Genomic DNA, 22,577 nt, shown 5'->3' with positions numbered 1-22,577 from the left:
TCATGCCACTTCCCCTACAAACTTTTACCATTCTTGAGTTCCCCCAGTTGGTATAGTAGTTGTTACAGATTGTGAAGAAAAACTAACTGGTTGTTAGTGAGTGTCGCCCCCTCTTGCTTAAAAAAAACATTACATCCTGGTTGTCTCATTGTGCATGACCATCATTTAGATGATGTGGTCATAGTAAAACAAGAACATCTGTATTGAGTAATATGCAGGAAATACAACTTTTGCACAACGAGGGAATCTTGACACAATCACGCCACAAGGGACGAGCATAAAGAACAGATCATATTCAATTAGGGGTTTCGAGCTCTCAGTTGTATAAAAAAACAAACAATGGTACCATACTGAATAAAGGCTGCAGTACTTTAGAATCAGTGAAACGTCTATCATTATCAACCCCTGTGGAGTAAACACAATATTTCATTGCACTTAACAGGCCATTTCTGCATCACTATTGTCTGGTTTATGGCTCGCCAGAGGTCACAGTCTCGGTCTTTTCTGTTCTTTAACCTTGTTTCCTCACACATCCTGAAACACAGCTCACTCTCACAGTGAGTGCTCTGTCTCCTCCCGAGGCAACATTTTTACTTTTAATGCGCAAATGGGATTGACAAAAAGGCAGGAAACATGAACGTGTTAGTACTTCAGGGACTGCATAAATGTCTAAATATATTGGAGAAATGGAAAGGTGAGGTTGGAGGGGGGGGGGGCAACCTTTCCATTCATGAGTATTGTATGTTAGGAGGACATTATTTAAGACATTACAGAGTGATGGCCCGCCCTGAAATAAATCTCTTATGACCTTTAATCATGGCCTGTATGACTTTAGAACCTGTGGAGTTTGTAAATGTAAACATGGATAGTAAAATGTAATGCTCAGCTCCTAAATGTTGAATCTATTTCAGGTATGGCTTCCCTTTCTTTTTGACTTCATCCTTCCCCAAGCAGTTCTCATCGTAGACCAGTGTCTCACTCTCACTCACTCATTCACTGACTGTTTCTGGTGAGGGGAGATAGGTGGAACTCACTGGCTGAGGTCATCAGTTTGGTCCATCTTCCGCCTACACCACAGCAGAACTGACACAAAAGAATCCACACCTGCCTTTATTCTTTTAGACTATGATGAGTCCATTCCCAACAATATAGCGTTACTGACACTTTTTTTAAAAATGTATTTTACCTAAAATGACATACCCAAATCCAAATGCCTGTAGCTCAGGACCTGAAGCAAGGATATGCATATTCTTGATACCATTTGAAAGGTAACACTTTGAAGTTTGTGGAAATGTGAAATTAATGTAGAGCTCCAGAGATCCTCTGCGGAGATGGGAGAACCTTCCAGAAGGACAACCATCTCTCAGCACTCTGCCAACCAGGCCTTTATGGTAGAGCGAGCCAGACGAAGACACTCCTCAGTAAAGCCAGCATGGAGTTTGCCAAAAAGCACCTAAAGACTCTCAGACCATGAGAAACAAAATTCTCTGGTCTGATGAAACCAAGATTGAACTATTTGGCCTGAATGCCAAGCGTCCCGTCTGGAGGAAACCTGGCACCATCCCTGCAGTGAAGCATGGTGGTGGCAGCATCATGGCGTGGGGATGTTTTTCAGCGTCAGGGACTGGGAGACTAGTCAGGATTGAGGAAAGATGAACGGAGAAAAGTACAGAGGGATTCTTGATGAAAACCTGCTCCAGAGTGCTTAGGACCTCAGACTGGGGGCGAAGATTCACCTTCTCCAAGCACACAGACAAGATAACACAATAGTGGCTTCAGGACAAGTCTCTGAATGTCCTTGAGTGACCCAGTCAGAGCCCGGACTTGATCCCGATCAAACATCTCTGGAGAGACCTGAAAATAGCTGTGCAGCGACGCTCCCAATCCAATGAGTTTGAGATTATCTGCAGAGAAGAATGGGAGAAACTCCCCAAATACAGGTGTGCCAAGCTTTTAGGGTCATACCCAAGAAGATTTGAGGCTCTTATCACTGCCAAAGGTGCTTCAACAAAGTAAAGTGCCTGAATACTTTTGTAAATGTGATATTTCACATTTTCATTTTTAATACATTTGCAAAAAATGTCTAAGAACCTGTTTTTGCTTTGTCTTTATGGAACATTGTGTGTAGATTGATGGGAAAAAAAACGAATTAATTTTAGAATAAAGGCTGTAACATAACAAAATGTGGAAAAAGTCAAGGGATGATGCTGTCGGAATTAGTACCTCGTTGCATGTTTAAAGTGATTAAAGTGACTGTTTAGAATGTATATGTCTGTGTAAGTTTTGTTTCCTTGTTGCAGTGTCACAACTCAGTTGGCACAGTATGTTTCAACATTTGTGCTGACAGTTCTGCCAATGTCTCTGTGGACCAGTGGAGGCTGGTGGGGGGAGCTACAGGAGGATGTCTGGGATGGAATAAACAGAACGGAGTCAAACATGTGGTTTCCATATGTTTGATCTATTTGATACCGTTCCATTGATTCCATTCCAGCCATTAGAATGAGCCCAAAAAGCATGAACATGTTAGTACTTCAGGGACTGCAAACGGTCAGACATCAGTCTCTCTCGCTCTCTCTCCCTCACTCACTCTCACTCAGTCACCGACTGGTTCTGGGGAGTGGAGTTAGATGGAACTCAGTGGCGCTATAGCCGAGGTCACCAGTTTGGTCTGTCTTCCTCCTACACCACAACAGAACTGACAGAAAAGCATCCACACAAGGTAAGCGCCTGCCTTTATTCTTGTATTATTTTATACTACGATACAGTCCACCCCACACAGGGCAAAAACACTACCTTGTGGTTTCTGAGCATCATAGAGCAAATCGTTATTTGCACAATATGTTTGAAACCTGTTATGAGGGAAATGCTGAACGTGAGAGCATGATTATTAGGTTCTGAAGCACAAAGCATGCTCTTCCTTAGGATTTTACATGTATATAGATGTTAGATGATGCTGTCTGATGTTTAGTCTGTGACCCAGATCAGTCTGTGACCCATGTGTTCTGTTTTTAATAGCATTTATGAATTGGTACCTCATTGCATGTTTTAAAGTGACTGTTTAATACATCAGTCTGTGAAAGTCTTCTTGCCTTGTTGCAGTGTCACAACTCAGTTGACACACTATATTTCAACATGTGTTGAAATGTCTCTGTGGTCATACTGTAAATCTAAGATATTACCCACTCAGTAATAGGTACTGTGTACTTTGCATTAATTAAGATATGTATGAGTGGTCCAAGTACCTTCGAGGAACAGAAAAGTAGTGTACTGTGAACTGTCAATCAAAGCATATTTCAGGTCCACACAGAGAGAGGAAGCCTAAGGTGGTGTAATAAGCAGAGTGCATATATTCCGTCATCTTCCTCAAGCAGATTTAGAAATATTGTCACTAAAGTCAATAAGGGTCTCTGTAAAAAGTAATTTACTTCCTATTTCTCCAGCCCCCATATTCCAAAATGTACTTTCATAAAGTAGATGTTTGTGACGGAAAGAATAGGAATGATGAGCATTCAGAACCTCATAAAATGAAAACAAAATGTAAGCAATAAGTGGGGCACTGGTGCAATGCCGTAAAAAAGTGATATATTTGTGTGGTTATGAACGTCCTATTTCTATAGACACAGCAGGGCAGTAATTAGAGTTCGAGTTTTAGCGAGGTTCTTTTTGAAAGTTGAAGCTCATTGACTGCATTTCTGTACAATTAAAAAATGTTTTAAAAAAAGGCTATTTGGAGAACAGAAAAAAAACCGAACAAAAATTAACCCAGCCATTATCACCTGCTGTAGGTTAATTTACCTAAGTCGATATACAAAAAAAAACAATCCAACATTTACTGAGAGCTAACTCTGCAAATAGCACTGCTGGGTGATTTAATGAGTCATAGTCAATCGATCAATAACATAATAATATTCTTAGCAAAAGGTGATCATTTTGAATGTACAATCTGTAGAAACTATGACAATAGAAAGGTTCATAACCTTTTGTGAAACATCACAGCACAGAGTAAAAATATATGGCAGCGAGAAATCAACTGGATGGTCTTCAAAGACAGATGGGAGGGTTAGAGGGTTGCTGAAAGCTGGGACGAATAAAAACTAAAAGATAATTCATGTAAAATATACTGTCTGAAATGTATGTAGTATGTATTAACTGGAAGTGGAAGCATAAGTATTGTTGTCCATTAGTTTACTCCACGTAGGGAAGGGGTAGGGTTAGGGGGGAAACATTAATAAAGGAAAATATAAAACATATATTTAAAATAATATAGGTCGGAATAATATAAGTCAGAAGTTCACATGCAATTAGGGTGGAGTCATTTAAACTCGTTATTCAACCACTCCACAAATTTCTTGTTAACAAACTATAGTTTTGGCAAGTCGGTTAGGTCATCTACTTTGTGCATGACACAAGTAATTTTTCCAACTATTTTTACAGACAGATTATTTCATTTATAATTCACTGTATCACAATTCCAGTGGGTCAGAAGTTTACATACACTAAGTAGACTGTGCCTTTAAACAGCTTGGAAAATTCCAGAAAATTATGTCATGGCTTGAGAAGCTTCTGATAGGCTCATGGACATCATTTGCGTCAATTGGAGGTGTACCTGTGGATGTATTTATCTGGAGCTCTGTCTGAGTGACCATTGGGTTCTTCTTTCCAGATTGTTCAGTTTGGCCGGCCGGCCGGCCAGCTCTAGGAAGAGTCTTGGTGGCCTCCATTATGTAAGAATAATGGAGGCCACTGTGTTCTTGGGGACCTTCAATGCTGCAGAAATGTTTTGGTACAATTCCTCACATCTGTGCCTCGACACAATCCTGTCTCTGAGCTCTACGGACAATTATTTCAATCTCATAGCTTGGTTTTTGCCCTGACATGCATTGTCAACTGTGGGACCTTATACAGTGCCTTGCGATAGTATTCGGCCCCCTTGAACTTTGCGACCTTTAGCCACATTTCAGGCTTCAAACAAAGATATAAAACTGTATTTTTTTGTGAAGAATCAACAACAAGTGCGACACAATCATGAAGTGGAACGACATTTATTGGATATTTCAAACTTTTTTAACAAATCAAAAACTGAAAAATTGGGTGTGCAAAATTATTCAGCCCCCTTAAGTTAATACTTTGTAGCGCCACCTTTTGCTGCGATTACAGCTGTAAGTCGCTTGGGGTATGTCTCTATCAGTTTTGCACATCGAGAGACTGAATTTTTTTCCCATTCCTCCTTGCCAAACAGCTCGAGCTCAGTGAGGTTGGAGAGCATTTGTGAACAGCAGTTGTCAGTTCTTTCCACAGATTCTCGATTGGATTCAGGTCTGGACTTTGACTTGGCCATTCTAACACCTGGATATGTTTATTTTTGAACCATTCCATTGTAGATTTTGCTTTATGTTTTGGATCATTGTCTTGTTGGAAGACAAAATCTCCGTCCCAGTCTCAGGTCTTTTGCAGACTCCATCAGGTTCTTTCAGAATGGTCCTGTATTTGGCTCCATCCATCTTCCCATCAATTTTAACCATCTTCCCTGTCCCTGCTGAAGAAAAGCAGGCCCAAACCATGATGCTGCCACCACCATGTTTGACAGTGGGGATGGTGTGTTCAGGGTGATGCGCTGTGTTGCTTTTACGCCAAACATAACGTTTTGCATTGTTGCCAAAAAGTTCAATTTTGGTTTCATCTGACCAGAGCACCTTCTTCCACATGTTTGGTGTGTCTCCCAGGTGGCTTGTGGCAAACTTTAAACGACACTTTTTATGGATATCTTTAAGAAATGGCTTTCTTCTTGCCACTCTTCCATAAAGGCCAGATTTGTGCAATATACGACTGATTGTTGTCCTATGGACAGAGTCTCCCACTTCAGCTGTAGATCTCTGCAGTTCATCCAGAGTGATCATGGGCCTCTTGGCTGCATCTCTGATCAGTCTTCTCCTTGTATGAGCTGACAGTTTAGAGGGACGGCCAGGTCTTGGTAGATTGGCAGTGGTCTGATACTCTTTCTATTTGAATATTATCGCTTGCACTATGCTCCTTGGGATGTTTAAAGCTTGGGAAATCTTTTTGTATCCAAATCCAGCTTTAAACTTCTTCACAACAGTATCTCGGACCTGCCTGGTGTGTTCCTTGTTCTTCATGATGCTCTCTGCGCTTTTAATGGACCTCTGAGACTATCACAGTGCAGGTGCATTTATACGGAGACTTGATTTACACACAGGTGGATTGTATTTATCATCATTAGTCATTTAGGTCAACATTGGATAATTCAGAGATCCTCACTGAACTTCTGGAGAGAGTTTGCTGCACTGAAAGTAAAGGGGCTGTTTTTGATTTGTTAAAAAAGTTTGAAATATCCAATAAATGTCGTTCCATTGCATGATTGTGTCCCACTTGTTGTTGATTCTTCACAAAAAAAATACAGTTTTATATCTTTATGTTTGAAGCCTGAAATGTGGCAAAAGGTCGCAAAGTTTAAGGGGGCCGAATACTTTCGCAAGGCACTGTATAGACAGGTGTGTGCCTTTCCAAATCATATCCAATCAATGGAATTTACCACAGGTGGACTCAAATCAAGTTGTAGAAACATCTCAAGATCTCAAGGATGATCATTGGAAACAGGATGCACCTGAGCTCAATTTAGTCTCATAGCAAAGGGTCTGAATACTTATATAAATAAGGTATCTGTTTTTTATTTTTATACATTTGCTAAAACTGTTTTTTAAAATTATTTTTATGGGGTATTGTGTGTAGATTGAGGAGGGAAAAATAATTTAAATACATTCCAGCCTTATTCTAAAAATGTAACAAAATGTGGAAAAAGTGAAGGGGTCTGAATACTTTCCGAATGCACTGTATATAGGGGATTTGAAATTATTCAGACAGTTATATTGATAGAAGTCACAATCTATCTGCAATATTAAAGCTGATCTACCTTGCTAAAATAAAATAAAAACAATACAAGAATAAAACAGCATATTAGCTATGCAATTATAATGTTATACCCCTAAAATAGGGAGAAATATGGGAAATGATTCACACTGACACATAGCATCACTAACGAAACCAAAAAGTATTACATATTTAAAACGGTATTGTTTGCATTTGACCTGAATGCCAAGCGTCATGTATGGAGGAAACCTGGCCCATATCCCTATGGTGAAGCATGGTGACAGCATCATGCTATGGGGATGTTTTTCAGCGGCAGGGAATGGGAGATTAGTCAGGATTGAGGGAAAGATGAACGGAGCAATGTACAGAGAGATCCTTGATGAAAACCTGCTCCAGAGCGCTCAGAACCTCAGACTGGGGTTAAGGTTCACCTTCCCACAAGTACCACGACCCAAATCACACAGCCAAGACAATGCAGGACTGGCTTCGGGACAAGTGGCCCAGCAGAGCCCAGATTTGAACCTGATCGAACATCTATGGAGAGACCTGAAAATAGCTGTGCAGCGACGCTCCCCATCCAACCTGACAGAGCTTGAGAGGATCTGCAGTGAAGGGGAGAAACTCCACAAATACAGATGTTCCAAGCTAGTAGCTTCATACCCAAGACTTGAGGCTGTAATCACTGCCAAAGGTGCTTAAACAAGGTGCTTAAACAAAGTACTGAGTAAAGGGTCTGAATACTTATGTAAATGTGATATTTCCAGTTTTTTTTTCTTACAAGGGGCACTTTGGATCACCTGCTGCGTGGGCACCCCCACAGTTGTCACACGGTGCCTTCTTTATCCCAACTGTACACTTCCTCTGACTTTGTCCCCCTAAACATTTCTCACATCGTGGGAACTCCCTTCTACAACATGTCCGAATTCTTGGCACCTAAATCACTGTAGCGGGTTCGTAACATAGGCCCTCACGGAATAGCAACTATAACTTAACCTCTGTGTCAAAGCTCAAGACAGACAAGGTATTCTCAGTCTCGCCATTTCAACCGGGTCTACGTCGCACCAAATGACAGGTGTCGCAAACACCAGGAATATTATTTTTCATTTGATCCACCTCTACAATCAACGTTACCCCACTGATCACTCCTTTTAGCGGCGCCCTGCTCCAGAGAGCAAAGCACTACTGTAACGGTTTTCATGTGGTGAAGGAGAGTCGGACCAAACTGCAGCGTGTAGATTGCGATCCATGTTTAATAAACAACGTAGACACGAGTAAAAACAAACACTACAAAAACAATAAACGTAACGAAAACCGAAACAGCCTATACTTTGTGTAAACTAACACAGAACAAGGACATCAGGACACTAAGGACAATCACCCACAACACAACCAAAGAATATGGCTGCCTAAATATGGTTCCCAATCAGAGACAACGATAAACACCTGCCTCTGATTGAGAACCACTTCAGACAGCCATAGACTTACCTAGAACACCCCACTAAGCTACAATCCCACTACATACACACCACATACAAAAACCCATGTCACACCCTGGCCTGACCAAATAAATGAAGATAAACACAAAATACTTCGACAAGGGCGTGACAGAACCCCCAAGGTGCGGACTCCCGAACGCACCTCAAAACAATAGGGAGGGTCCGGGTGGGCGTCTATCCATGGTGGCGGCTCCGGCGCGGGACGTGGACTCCACTCAAAACCTGTCTTAGTCCCTCCTCCTCGCGTCCTTGGATAGTCCACCCTCGCCGCCGACCATGGCCTAGTAGTCCTCACCCAGAACCCCACTGGACTGAGGAGCAGATCGGGACTGAGGGGCAGCTCGGGACTGAGGCAGCTCGGGACTGAGGGGAAGCTCAGGAGTGAAAGGAAGCTCAGGAGTGAGAGGAAGCTCAGGAGTGAGAGGAAGCTCAGGAGTGAGAGGAAGCTCAGGAGTGAGAGGAAGCTCAGGCAGGTAGATAGATCTACCAGATCCTGGCTGGCTGGTGGTCTCAGCAGATCCTGGCTGACTGGCAGATCCTGGCTGACTGGCAGATCCTGGCTGACTGGCGGATCTGGCGGATTCTGGCTGACTGGCGGATCCTGGCCGACTGGCAGTTCTGGCAGATCTGGAAGACTCTGGTTGACTGGCAGATCTGGAAGAGTCTGGTTGACTGGCAGATCTGGAAGAGTCTGGTTGACTGGCAGATCTGGAAGAGTCTGGTTGACTGGCAGATCTGGAAGATTCTGGCTGCTCCATGCTGACTGGCGGCTCTGACTGCTCCACGCTGACTGGCGGCTCTGGCTGCTCTATGTAGGCTGACAGCTCTGGTGGCTTCTTACAGACTAGCAGCTCTGGCGGCTCCGTGCAGATTGGCAGCTCCTTGCAGACTAGCAGCTCCTTGCAGACTGGCAGCTCCTTGCAGACTGGCAGCTCCTTGCAGACTGGCAGCTCCTTGCAGACTGACAGCTCCTTGCAGACTGACAGCTCTGGCTGCTTCATGCAGACTGACAGCTCCTTACAGACTGACAGCTCCTTGCAGACTGACAGCTCTGGCTGCTTCATGCAGACTGACAGCTCCTTACAGACTGACAGCTCCTTGCAGACTGGCAGCTACTTGCAGACTGGCAGCTCCTTGCAGACTGGCAGCTCCTTGCAGACTGGCAGCTCCTTGCAGACTGACAGCTCCTTGCAGACTGACAGCTCTGGCTGCTTCATGCAGACTGACAGCTCCTTACAGACTGACAGCTCCTTGCAGACTGGCAGCTCCTTGCAGACTGGCAGCTCCTTGCAGACTGACATCTCTGGCTGCTTCATGCAGACTGACAGCTCCTTACAGACTGACAGCTCCTTGCAGACTGACATCTCTGGCTGCTTCATGCAGACTGACAGCTCCTTACAGACTGACAGCTCCTTGCAGACTGACAGCTCCTTGCAGACTGGCAGCTCCTTGCAGACTGGCAGCTCCTTGCAGACTGACAGCTCCTTGCAGACTGACAGCTCCTTGCAGACTGGCAGCTCCTTGCAGACTGACTGCTCTGGCTGCTTCATGCAGACTGACAGCTCTGGCTGCTTCATGCAGACTGACAGCTCTGACTGCTCCATGCAGACTGACAGCTCTGGCTGCTCCATGCAGGTTGGCAGCACCTTGCAGACTGACAGCTCTGGCTGCTCCATGCAGACTGACAGCTCTGGCTGCCTCATGCAGACTGACAGCTCTGGCTGCTCCATGTAGACTGGCAGCTCCTTGCAGACTGACAGCTCCTTGCAGACTGACAGCTCTGGCTGCTCCATGCAGGCTGACAGCTCTGACTGGGCTGAACAGACAGGAGACTCCAGCAGCGCTGTAGAGGAAGAAGGCTCTAGCTGCGCTGAACAGGCGGGAGACTCCGGTAGCACAGGAGAGGAGAAAGGCTCTGATAGTGCTGAACAGGCGGGAGGCTCCGGCAGCGCTGGAGAGGCGGGAGACTCCGACAGCGCAGGAGAGGCGAGGCGCACTGTAGGCCTGATGCGTGGTGCTGGCACTGGTGGTACTGAACCGAGGACACGCACAGGAAGCCTGGTGCGGGGAGCTGCTACCGGAGGGCTGGGGTGTGGAGGTGGTACTGGATAGACCGGACTGTGCATGCCCACTGGAGCTCTTGAGCACGGAGCCTGCCCAACCTTACCTGGTTGAATACTCTCGGTCGCCCTGCCAGTGCGGCGAGGTGCAAGGCTGGTGCCATGTAAGCCGGCCCAAGGAGACGCACTGGGGACCAGATGCGTAGAACCGGCTTCATGGCATTTCGCGGAGCTGGAATATACCGTACCGGGCTATGCACCCGCACTGGAGACACCGTGCGCACCACAGCATAACACGGTGCCTGCCCGGTCTCTCTAGCCCCCCGGTAATCACAGGGAGTTTGCGCAGGTCTCCTACCTGGCGTAGCCATACTCCCTGTGAGCCCCCCCCCCCCAAGAAATGTTTGGGTCTGACTCTCAGGCTTCCATCCGCTCTGCCGTGCTAGCTCCTCATAATGCCACCTCTCTGCTTTTGCTGCCTCCAGCTCGGCTTTGGGGCGACAATAATCTCCAGGCTGTTCCCAGGGTCCTTTCCCGTCTAGAATCTCCTCCCAAGTCCATTTCTCCAAGTAGTGCAGCCTCTCCCACTGTAGTTGCTGCTGCTCCTGCTGCTGCTGCCTCTGTTGCGCCTGTTGACACGCTGCTTGGTCCGGTTGTGGTGGGTGATTCTGTAACGGTTTTCATGTGGTGAAGGAGAGTCGGACCAAACTGCAGCGTGTAGATTGCGATCCATGTTTAATAAACAACGTAGACACGAATAAACACAAACACTACAAAAACAATAAACGTAACGAAAATCGAAACAACCTATACTTTGTTTAAACTAACACAGAACAAGTACATCAGGACACTAAGGACAATCACCCACAACACAACCAAAGAATATGGCTGCCTAAATATGGTTCCCAATCAGAGACAACGATAAACACCTGCCTCTGATTGAGAACCACTTCAGACAGCCATAGACTTACCTAGAACACCCCACTAAGCTACAATCCCACTACATACACACCACATACAAAAACCCATGTCACACCCTGGCCTGACCAAATAAATGAAGATAAACACAAAATACTTCGACCAGGGCGTGACAACTACACAGGTTGCGCCCGCTTCCTCTGGGCTGAGGATGCACAAAAAAAAAATCCACTTCTCACAACTTTCACAGATCTAACCATTCCCAGTTTGTCCTTTACCCAGCTTGGCAGAACAGCCAAAAAGCAGGAATCCACTTTTTCCAAAAATCTCACTCCTAACCGGATCAAAATAATCTCCGACAGGATTCACAGAGCAAACGCTGGAAGTCTCTACCACACCTGTCGCCGCAGGTAGGCCCACTTCCTCCTGGTCTGGCTCAACTTCAGAGCGCCGACTGACTTCATTTTGAGATCCTAAAGGTTCTCAAGGGAGCATGTAGGTTTGTATTCAGGAGACAAAGTGTGTACACAGGAAACAAATGATATATTCTGCACTTCTGCATTGAGGAGTAGAGGGGTGTGCAGTGAGTTTGCACAATGTCAGCAGAATCTCTAGACTAGTTGCCTATTGAGCCGACTGCGAGCTGGGGTAGTTTGTTTCACTTCAGGGAGGCAAATCCACGGTGACGCAGGCAAACATTATTCCACTTGTTCCCATAAACGCAAGCGCGATTAGAACTCAGTCAGATCAGGAATATAAGCATTCTGAGCTTTGATTAACGCTGCAATATTTCCACTTTGACCCGTAAAATCACTAGGAAATCAGCTCAAAGATATTTTCATTTTGGAAATATGTTCCTAAGTATTCCCACGCATATATAGAGAGACATACACCTTCCTAATATTGAGTTGCACCCACTTCTGCCCTCAGAACAGCCTCAATTCGTTGAGGCAAGGACTCTACAAGGTGCCGAAAGTGTTCCACAGGGATGCTGGCCAAATGTGTCCCACAGTTGTGTCAAGTTGGCTGGATGTCCTTTGGGGGAACATGCTTGATACACACGGGAAACTGTTGAGCTTGAAAAACCCTGGAGCGTTGCAGTTCTTGACACACTCAAACCGGTGCGCCTGGCACCTTACCACCATACTCAGTTCAAAGGCACTTAGACATTTTCTCTTGCCCACTTACACTCAGAATGGCACTCAGTCTAAGTCATGGAACGAGCAGGGGTTCCTAATGTTTTGTACACTCAGTGTATGCGATCATATCACAATGTAATCAAGGTTTGAAATTATTTTATTTTTGTCAAATACTGTATCTATTTGGGCTACTTGAGGTCAATTTGCAGAGTACAAATGAATTATAATTATGTTTCGGGACCCCCGACCATCCGCTCATGAAGAAATTCAGCCCATGGCTTAATGTAATTTGGGACCCTTGCTATAGTGCATAGAGAGGATGAGGATATGCTTTCCAAGCTCAGTCTGACTGTACTAGACCTTAATGACCATGGCCTGGTGAGGCCCAACTCAACACTGTCTTTCTAACCTAATGTACTTCCATCAACAGCTGGAAATGATGACCAGAAGCCATCTGCACGGCTCTTTCCACCAAGCCCACTCATGCGGTTTACTATGAATCACATCGTTGTCTCCATTAATGATAAAAATATATGTATTTGTTTTTCTCAGGAAGTCACCACCCAATCCATTCACTTCAAGTGAGAGCCTCAAGGTCTGTTTATGTCTACTGATAATGCGTTTGTTTTTACCGTGCCTCTTGAGGTGGGCTAGAAGGGATGGATTTTTCTCTGCTGTAAATAGACAGATTATTGTTTTGAGGTGATCAAACAGGTCCCCGTGTTTAAATGGTTATGCTTCCACAGAATGTCTGAAGCTTGTTTTTGGTGGATTTCAATTTCTTCTAATAGGAATATATTTGAACACACGGACCTGTTTCATCACCTCAAAACAATACTCTGTCAATTTACAGCAGAGAAAAAAAAATATCAATGATAATAAATAGAAAATAGGACAATAATTGGTTTTGAATAAACACATTCACAAGCCATTTATTAGCACATTTTCGCCATAAAGAGACCCTGAAAGGATTCAGGAAGGAGGCAATTAGGCAGCAACTCCTTCTCACAACGCATTGGAGGAAAGGGTCAGAGGCTCCTCCCCTTGGACCGTCTCCTCCGATGCGTTTTGAGAAGGAAGCGAGGAACGGGAATGCGAAAAGGAAGTACAATTTAAGATGCACCATTCAGGAAGTTCTGTTTAAGTAATCAGATAATGTCTTCATCAAGTGGTCATATGTGGTACTGTCTGATGACTTGTGACCCATCTGAATTTCTATGGGTAAATACAGTATGAGAACAATGTTCATACATTTCCCCTCTGCACCTCTAAGTAGATCTCAGAGCTAACCCCTGACCTATAAGAGATGGATGGATGGGACAAGCCTGTAGGGGCCATGATGTCCGAAGACAATGGCAGCACCCCCACATTACCTCTGGGTATGTATATTAGAATATTGTCATCATATTTTAAATAGGATAACTTATAATACAATAACTGCGGCTCCTTAAATATTATTTGATATTAAAAATAACTATGACATATTATGATGATGATGATTGGTAATGTGAGTTCACATTGGCTTATGTTGTATGGCAGCCAATCACTGATGTCTGAATTGTAATTCCTGTGTCAACAGTCAACCAGTCCTGTGCGGACCGGAAGTGCTATATGGTTCTGCATGAGGTGGAGAAGACAGCCATCAGCTCCATCTGTTTCCTGGCCGGACCCTTCACTTTCCTGGAGAATGCGTTGGTCCTGGGTGTGATCGCCGCCACCGCCACCCTGCGCCAGCGTCCCTCCTACCTTTTCATTGGCAGCCTGGCCCTGGCCGACGTCTTTGCCAGCTGCTTCTTCACCACCAGCTTCCTGGACTTCCACCTGTTCCACCGCCTTGACGGCCCCAACGCCTACCTCTTCAAGCTGGGCGGGGTGACGATGGCGTTCACCGGCTCGGTGGGAAGTCTTCTGTTGACTGCTCTGGACCGCTATCTGTGTATACATCAGGCGTTGAGTTATAAAGTGGTGTTGACGCGCCGCAGGGCCCTGTTGGCTCTCCTTGCCCTGTGGAGCGCCACCATCCTCATCTCCTTCCTCCCTCTGATGGGCTGGAGGTGCCCCACAGGGCTCAGCCCACCCTGCTCGCGCCTCTTCCCATACATCGACCACCGCTACCTGGCCTGCTGGGTCAGCTTCATCCTGGTGCTGCTGTCACTCATCCTGGGCGCCTACGCCCTGATCCTGTGGAGGGCCAACCGGCATGAGGCATCCATGACGGGCCACCAGAGGGTGCCTACCCGTGGTCAGGCCCGCATGCGGCTGGACATTCGGTTGGCACGTACCCTGGGCCTGATTCTGCTCATCATGGTGGGCTGTTGGCTGCCGACCCTCTCCTTCATGCTGGCAGACGTCTCGGTGCAGCTTGTGCGCATTCAGCAGAGGGCCTTTGCTTTCTGCAGCACCATGTGCCTGGTCAACTCAGCCATCAACCCACTGCTGTATGCCCTGCGCTGCCGGGAGCTGAGGTTGGCACTGATGCGGCTATTGGGGCGCCTGAGTGACAGGCTGGGGTGCTGCCAGAGGCACGTAGGGGGAGACACGACCACTACCCTTCCCTTAGGCGAGAGCAATAGCTGTAGCGCTCACTCCGAGAGTGAGGCGCCCAGACTCGTTAGCTGCCGACCGAACACAGTCTCAGAAATGGTTGGCAAGCAGCAGCTGGACATGACTGGAATATGAGAAGGGTTGAGAGGCTTACCATATATCAGGGTTATAGCAGTGTTGTGAACTTGTGTTTCTTCTGTTGTGTTCATAGCGATAAGGAGGTAATGTCTCTAAACTGTGATAACAGGGACAAAAACAAAGATATCGACCATGTTACCATAAATTGTGCTGACCCACCTACAAGCCAAGTCAATCAGAGATAATATTATTTTATTATTTGTCCAAGGTACATGATAGATTTATTATTATAATTGTTTTTACAATGTGAAATATCCCAAATGAACACCTTTGGGAAAACAACAGCATTGTTGGGGTTGGCAGTGTAAATGTAGATAGCGATGCTATCCTATGCTTGTTTTCGCTTGAGTGTCTGTCCTTTAGCGTCCAGAAGAGGATCCTGACGGGTTCCCATCTGCACATAAATACCTGTCCTGAATAGAGGCCCTGTGGTTGTAAACAATGTCCTCCACATTGTGACTGCAAGCAGTGTTGAGATCAGAGGTGTAGGAAAGGCAGAGCCTGGGTGGGTCCAATCAGAACAAAAGAAGTCCACTCAGATTTTATATTATTTATTTTAAAAAATGTATGTTTTTTTTATGCTCTTTTCTCAGTGTTCCAAATGGAACATAGTGTTTGCATATTTAGGTAAAAAGACAATCAGAATTCATAGCAAGCAGTACACTGGGTTAGTCAGATTTGATTAAATATAACGGAACAGATGACATGGAATGACATCACATGCCAAAAAGAACTGAAAGCCACACCCCCAATGAGCAACGCATATGACTGCATTGAGGCATATGTCACTGTGCTTCTATGGCTACATGCACCATGCCACTACCTATTTCATTTGTTCATTTAGCAAACAAGACAGCTCATAATCCAGTGCCTTTATTAGTCAACACACCTATATGTTAGCTTTAAAAATCCTACATTTTCTCTCAGCTTCATGGCAAAATGTGTAGAATAGCATGAGATGAGCTCTAAAAAAACTGCACATGTTCCTCTCTATCCTATGGCAAAATGTGTAGAATTGCAGGAAATTTTCTTTAAAACAGCAACATGCCAAAATGTGTAGAATAGCATGAGATTAGCTATAAACTGCACATTTGTCTCTGTTCCATGGCAAAATGTATAAAATAAAATTGGGGGCCCAGACAAATTTCTGCAGGCCCACCCAACAACAAATTTCTGGCTAAGCCACTGGTTGAGATAAGTGGGGCACAGGTCAGAAAGATAGAGTCACACAACACAGAGACTAGAACACTTTTTTTCTATAGAACACTACAAATGGCAACTACAGTTCACAAGTAATTTCAGTAGATCCATCACAAAACAATCGAACACAAAGGTAGATGTTTTGTCTTGTAGATAGTCTAAGTTAAATAAAATCAAAATAACATTTGAACGGTTTTTGCTTACTTACGGGTCCTTTTCCAACAATGCAGATTATTTTTTTATTTGTATTTATTTTATTGATACGAGAAATAAATATGCAGTGAATAACAATAACGGGTTACAATGAGTCAATGTGCATGGGTACTAGTCTAAGCTCTAAGCCATTTAAAGTAATGCCTGGGTATACATATACACTGCTCAAAAACATAAGGGAACACTTAAACAACACAATGCAACTCCAAGTCAATCACACTTCTGTAAAATCAAACTGTCCACTTAGGAAGCAACACTGATTGATAATAAATGTCACATGCTGTTGTGCAAATGGAATAGACAACAGGTGGAAATTATAGGCAATTAGCAAGACACCTCAATAAAGGAGTGGTTCTGCAGGTGGTGACCATAGACCACTTCTCAGTTCCTATGCTTCCTGGCTGATGTTTTGGTCACTTTTGAATGCTGGCGGTGCTTTCACTCTAGTGGTAGCATGAGATGGAGTCTACAACCCAAACAAATGGCTTAGGTAGTGCAGCTCATCCAGGATGGCACATCAATGCGAGCTGTGGCAAGAAGGTTTGCTGTGTCTGTCAGTGTAGTGTCCAGAGCATGGAGGCGCTTCCAGGAGACAGGCCAGTACATCAGGAGACGTGGAGGAGGCCGTAGGAGGGCAACAACCCAGCAGCAGGACCACTACCTCCGCCTTTGTGCAAGGAGGAGCAGGAGGAGCACTGCCAGAGCCCTGCAAAATGACCTCCAGCAGGCCACAAATGTGCATGTGTCTGCTCAAACGGTCAGAAACAGACTCCATGAGGGTGGTATGAGGGCCCGACGTCCACAGGTGGGGGTTGTGCTTACAGCCCAACACCGTGCAGGACGTTTGGCATTTGCCAGAGAACACCAAGATTGGCAAATTTCGCCACTGGCGCCCTGTGCTCTTCACAGATGAAAACAGGTTCACACTGAGCACCTGACAGACGTGACAGAGTCTGGAGACGCCGTGGAGAATGTTCTGCTGCCTGCAACATCCTCCAGCATGACCGGTTTGGCGGTGGGTCAGTCATGGTGTGTGGTGGCATTTATTTGGGGGACCACACAGCCCTACCAACCAGCAAGAATTCCAGCTCTCACAGACCTGTTAGTTTTTCTTTAAGAAGCCCCCCTGTTCTCCACTCATTACCTGTATGAACTGCACCTGTTTGAACTCGTTACCTGTATAAATGACACCTGTCCACACAACAGACTCCAACCTCTCCACAAAGGCCAAGACCAGAGAGCTGTGATAAAATTGTAGACCTGCACAAGGCTGGGATTGGCTACAGGACAATAGGCAACCACTGTTGGCGCAATTATTTGAAAATGGAAGAAGTTCAAGATGACTGTCAATCACCCTCGGTCTGGGGCTCCATGAAAGATCTCACCTCGTGGGGCATCAATGATCATGAGGAAGGTGAGGGATCAGCCCAGGACTACACGGCAGGACCTGGTCAATGACCTGAAGAGAGCTGGGACAACAGCCTCAAAGAAAACCATTAGTAACACACTACGCCATCATGGATTAAAATGCTGCAGCACACGCAAGGTCCCCCTGGTCAAGCCAGCGCATGTCCAGGCCTGTCTGAAGTTTGCCAATGACCATCTGGATGATCCAGAGGAGGAATGGGAGAAGGTCATGTAGTCTGATGAGACAAAAATAGAGCTTTTTGGTCTAAACTCCACTCGCCGTGTTTGGAGGAAGAAGAAGGATGAGTACAACTCCAAGAACACCATACCAACTGTGAAGCATGGAGGTGGAAACATCATTCTTTGGGGATGCTTTTCTGCAAAGGGGACAGGTCGAGTGCACCGTATTGAGGGGAGGATGGTTGGCGCCATATATCGCAAGATCTTGGTCAACAACCTCCTTCCCTCAGTAAGAGCATTGAAGATGGGTCGTGGCTGGGTCTTCCAGCATGACAATGACCCGAAACACACAACCAGGGCAACTAAGGAGTGGCTCCGGAAGAAGCATCTCCAGGTCCTGAAGTAGCCTAGCCAGTCTCCAGACCTGAACCCAATAGAACATCTTTGGAGGGAGCTGAAAGTCCGTATTGCCCAGCGACAGCCCCGAAACCTGAAGGATTTGGAGAAGGTCTGTATGGAGGAGTGGGCCAAAATCCCTGCTGTAGTGTGTGCAAACCTGGTCAAGAACTACAGGAAACGTATGATCTCTGTAATTGAAAACAAAGGTTTCTGTACCAAATATTAAGTTCTGCTTTTCTGATGTATGAAATACTTATGTCATGCAATAAAATGCTAATTAATTACTTAAAAATCATACAATGTAATTTTCTGGATTTTTGTTTTAGATTCCGTCTCTCACAGTTGAAATGTACCTATGATAAAAAAATGACAGACCCCTACATGCTTTGTAAGTTGGAAAACCTGCAAAATCGGCAGTGTATCAAATACTTGTTCTCCCCACTGTATATATATATATATACGTATATATATTTTTTCTTCATATCCCTTAAATAGTCAATCGATTTATTCTCTTCAGCTCCCAGTCTCCTGTTAAAGTGACAAACTGCACTGCTTCCAAGACAATTGTATTTACTTTGCAGCCTTTGAAACAACTGTTGTGTGTTTATAGTCCCACCTCCCTCAAGAGGACAATCCTTCTGAACACAGATGACAGGCTGGAGACAGGGAGTCTGCCATTTCAGGTCAGAGAACAGTTGAAAAAAAGGACAGACAGCATGGTTTATGTGAGGGGGTGAGATGGCAGAGACTAGATTGAGAGAGATACTGAGTCATTTCTGGGAAACAATTAAGGACCTTACTGTGATTATTTTTGACCATTTTAAATGAAAATAAACAAATAGCTTCTTACCAAAGAACAATTTCTCAAGCAAGATTTTTGCAACGACTGTCTGGCAGTGGTCTGAGTGGGAAGGGGAAAACTGAAAACTAGCTCTTATTGGCAGAGAGGTTTCAAACTCTCTTTCTTATAGATGGGTTGTCTGACAATGTCACAAATTATGCGCAGGCATTGATGTGGCCAGAATGACTGGAAGATATTGCTCTCCATAGCAGAAACGACTGGGTGATCCCGCACTGCTTGTTTCAAGCAGACCACAATAGACCTCGCCCATGAACACCAAGGTAACCTACCTAAATGACTACCGCCCACATAGCACTCACAGCTATAGCCACGTCGAAAGGCTAGTTTGACTCACATCAACATCATCTTCCCAGACACCTCCAATTCGCACACCACCCCAACAGATCCACAGATGACGCAATCTCTATTACACTCCACACAACCTTCACCCACCTGGACAAAAGGAATACCTACTTTATGTAAGAATGCTGTTCATTGATTACAACTCAGCATTCAACACCATAGTCCCCTCCAAGCTCATCATCAAGCTCTGGACCATGGGACGGAACATCTACCCCTGCAACTGGATCCTGTACTTCCTGACGGGCCGCCCTCACTGCCTGAGAGGGTAGGCAACAACACATCTGCAACGAAGGCCATCAACACGGGGGCCCCTCAAGGGTGTGTGCTTAGTCCCCTGCTGTACTCCCTGTTCACCCACAACTGTGTGGTCGCACATAACTCCAACACCATCATCAAGTTTGCTGACGAAACGACAGTGGTAGGACTAATCAACAACGACGAGGCAGCCTTCAGTGAGAAGGTCAGAGACCTAAAAGTGTGGTGCTAGGACAGCAACCTCTACCTCAACATCAGCAAGACAAAGGAGCTAATCGTAGACTACAGGAAATAGAGGGGCAAGCACGCCCCCATCCACATCGATGGGGCTGTAGTGGAGTGGGTCGAGAACGTTCAAGTTCCTCTGTGTTTACATCACTAAGGAATTAACATGGTCTAAACACACCCACACCATTGTGAAGAAGGAATGACAGTGCCTTTCCCCTCTCAGGAGGCTGAAAAGATTTGGCATGGGCTCTCAGATCCTCAAAAAGTTCCACAGCTGCACCATTGATAGCATCTTGACTAGCTGCATCACCACTTGGCACAGCACCGGACCACAAGGCGCTACAGAGGGTGGTGAGTACGGCCCAGTACATCACTCGGGGCAAGCTCCCTGCCATTCAGGACCTCTATACCAGGCGGTGTCAGAGGAAAGCTCCAACAATTGTCAAAGACTCCAGCCATCCAAGCCATAGACTGTTTTCTCTGCTACTGCATAGCAAGTGTTACCAGTGCACCAAGACTGGAACCAACAGGACCCTGAACATAAGACTGCTAAATAGCTGATCAAATGGCTACCCAGTCCGTCCCCTCGCCGGGCTCGAACCAGGGATCCTCTGCACACACAGAAAACTGACACCGACGTAGCATCGTTACCCATCGCTCCACAAAAGCTGCGGCCCTAGCAGAGCAAGGGGAACCACTACTTCAAGGTCTCAGCGTGAGTGACGTCACCGATTGAACCGCTATTAGCGCGCACCACCGCTAACTAGCTAGCCATTTCACATCGGTTACATATACACATACATAACATGCATACTGATGCCACACACACTCACCACATACGCTGCTGCTACTGATTCACATGTGCTGGTGCTACAGCTCAGTCTATTATCTATCATGTTGCCTAGTCACTTTACCCTTATCTATGTGTACATAGCTACCTCAATTTCCTGGTATCCCTGCACATCGAATCGGTGCTGGTACTCCCGGTATATAGCCATGTTGTTTGTACTTGTTATTCACAGTGTATTTATACCCTGTGTCACTATTTCTAGTAAAATAAAACATCTTTATCTTTAACGGTGCGGCAGGTAGCCTAGTGGTTAGAGCACTGGGCCAGTAACCGAAAAGTTGCTAGATTCCAAACCCAGAACTGACAAGGTACAAATCTGTCCTTCTGCCCCTGAACAAAGCAATTATCCCACTGTTCCTAGGCTGTCATTGAAAATAAGAATGTGTCCTTAACTGACTTGTCTAGTTAAATAAAGGTTCAATCAAATAAAAAAATTAACTGCATTGTTGAAAAAAAAAACCTTAAGTAAACATTTCACTGTTAGTCTACACCTGTTGTTTACAAAGAACATTTGATTTGAAGCACTGTTTTGTTATGATTATGAACGGTCCAATAGCTAGCAACAATGACAAGAAGCTGCCATGTGGGGAATCGTAGGTGGCTCATTTCAGCAAGTTGTATCTTGTTCTTAATACCATGTCTTGTTTTGCGGTGTTTTGACTTATTTAATGTCAATGTTAATATGGCTCAAATTCGCCAGCTAGCTAACCAACAACTGTAACAATGTATTTGAGAGAGAATAAGTGCTCATTGTGCAAATGTATTTATGTTTTCAATAAACATTTGGTGACGAAATATAGTTTACCCCGTCTGTTTTGCCCCATAGTTGCACATGTCGGTTTTGTTGCTAAACAACCAACCCATTTAATGGTCTATTAACTAATTTACTGCCTGGTGATGTCTCCATGCAGGCAGGCCAAAACTATATTTTCTAACTGCTCTTACACTAAAAGGGCATTATCATAATTTTAACAAGTCCAACCTCATAGTGTGGAAATATATATATATATATATATATACATATATATATATATATATATATATAAAATACCCTGGGAAATCAAGTTTTTGACTGCACTGGGCCTTTAAGGCAAGGTGGCAGAAAAGATGACCACGGATAACAAACCCATGTCAATACATAAAGCACGACCCTCTCAGGTACTAGGGACCAGAAACACAATGGGTAACTCACTAATGATTTGACTTCAATGTTTATGTGCAACCACACATTAGATTTGACACTCTGAATAAAAATATGAGGATATATGAATCTAAAAGGACACATTCAATTGCTCTGCAGAAAAAGAACACAAAGCCTGTAGATCTACATTGTGCCAGGCCCAACTAACGCTTTGTGGGGGGGTGAAGTGCTAAAATGTCAACTTGATTCATTTAGCTGAGAGCTTCCTCAACTGTGCATCACATGAATAAATGTGTCTGGTTTGAGCTGCAGTATCACCC

General features: G+C 45.0%; 1 protein-coding gene across 1 annotated transcript; it reads left to right on the top strand.

Annotated features, from left to right (window-relative positions):
* The first annotated feature begins 2,410 nt into the window (after nucleotides 1-2,410).
* On the top strand, nucleotides 2,411-21,903 carry LOC118373630 (cannabinoid receptor 2-like). Its single transcript, XM_035759818.2, has 4 exons — nucleotides 2,411-2,719; nucleotides 13,051-13,093; nucleotides 13,775-13,877; nucleotides 14,078-21,903. Exons 3-4 carry the CDS (start codon nucleotides 13,805-13,807, stop codon nucleotides 15,175-15,177), a joined length of 1,173 nt encoding a protein of 390 aa, XP_035615711.1. The 5' UTR covers nucleotides 2,411-2,719; nucleotides 13,051-13,093; nucleotides 13,775-13,804; the 3' UTR covers nucleotides 15,178-21,903.
* Nucleotides 21,904-22,577: the final 674 nt, after the last annotated feature.

The sequence above is a fragment of the Oncorhynchus keta genome, chromosome 34 (assembly GCF_023373465.1).
Source record: "Oncorhynchus keta strain PuntledgeMale-10-30-2019 chromosome 34, Oket_V2, whole genome shotgun sequence".
Classification (NCBI taxonomy): Eukaryota; Metazoa; Chordata; class Actinopteri; order Salmoniformes; family Salmonidae; genus Oncorhynchus; species Oncorhynchus keta.
Note: the sequence above shows the minus strand (reverse complement) of the source record. Positions and strands in the feature narration are given on the sequence as shown.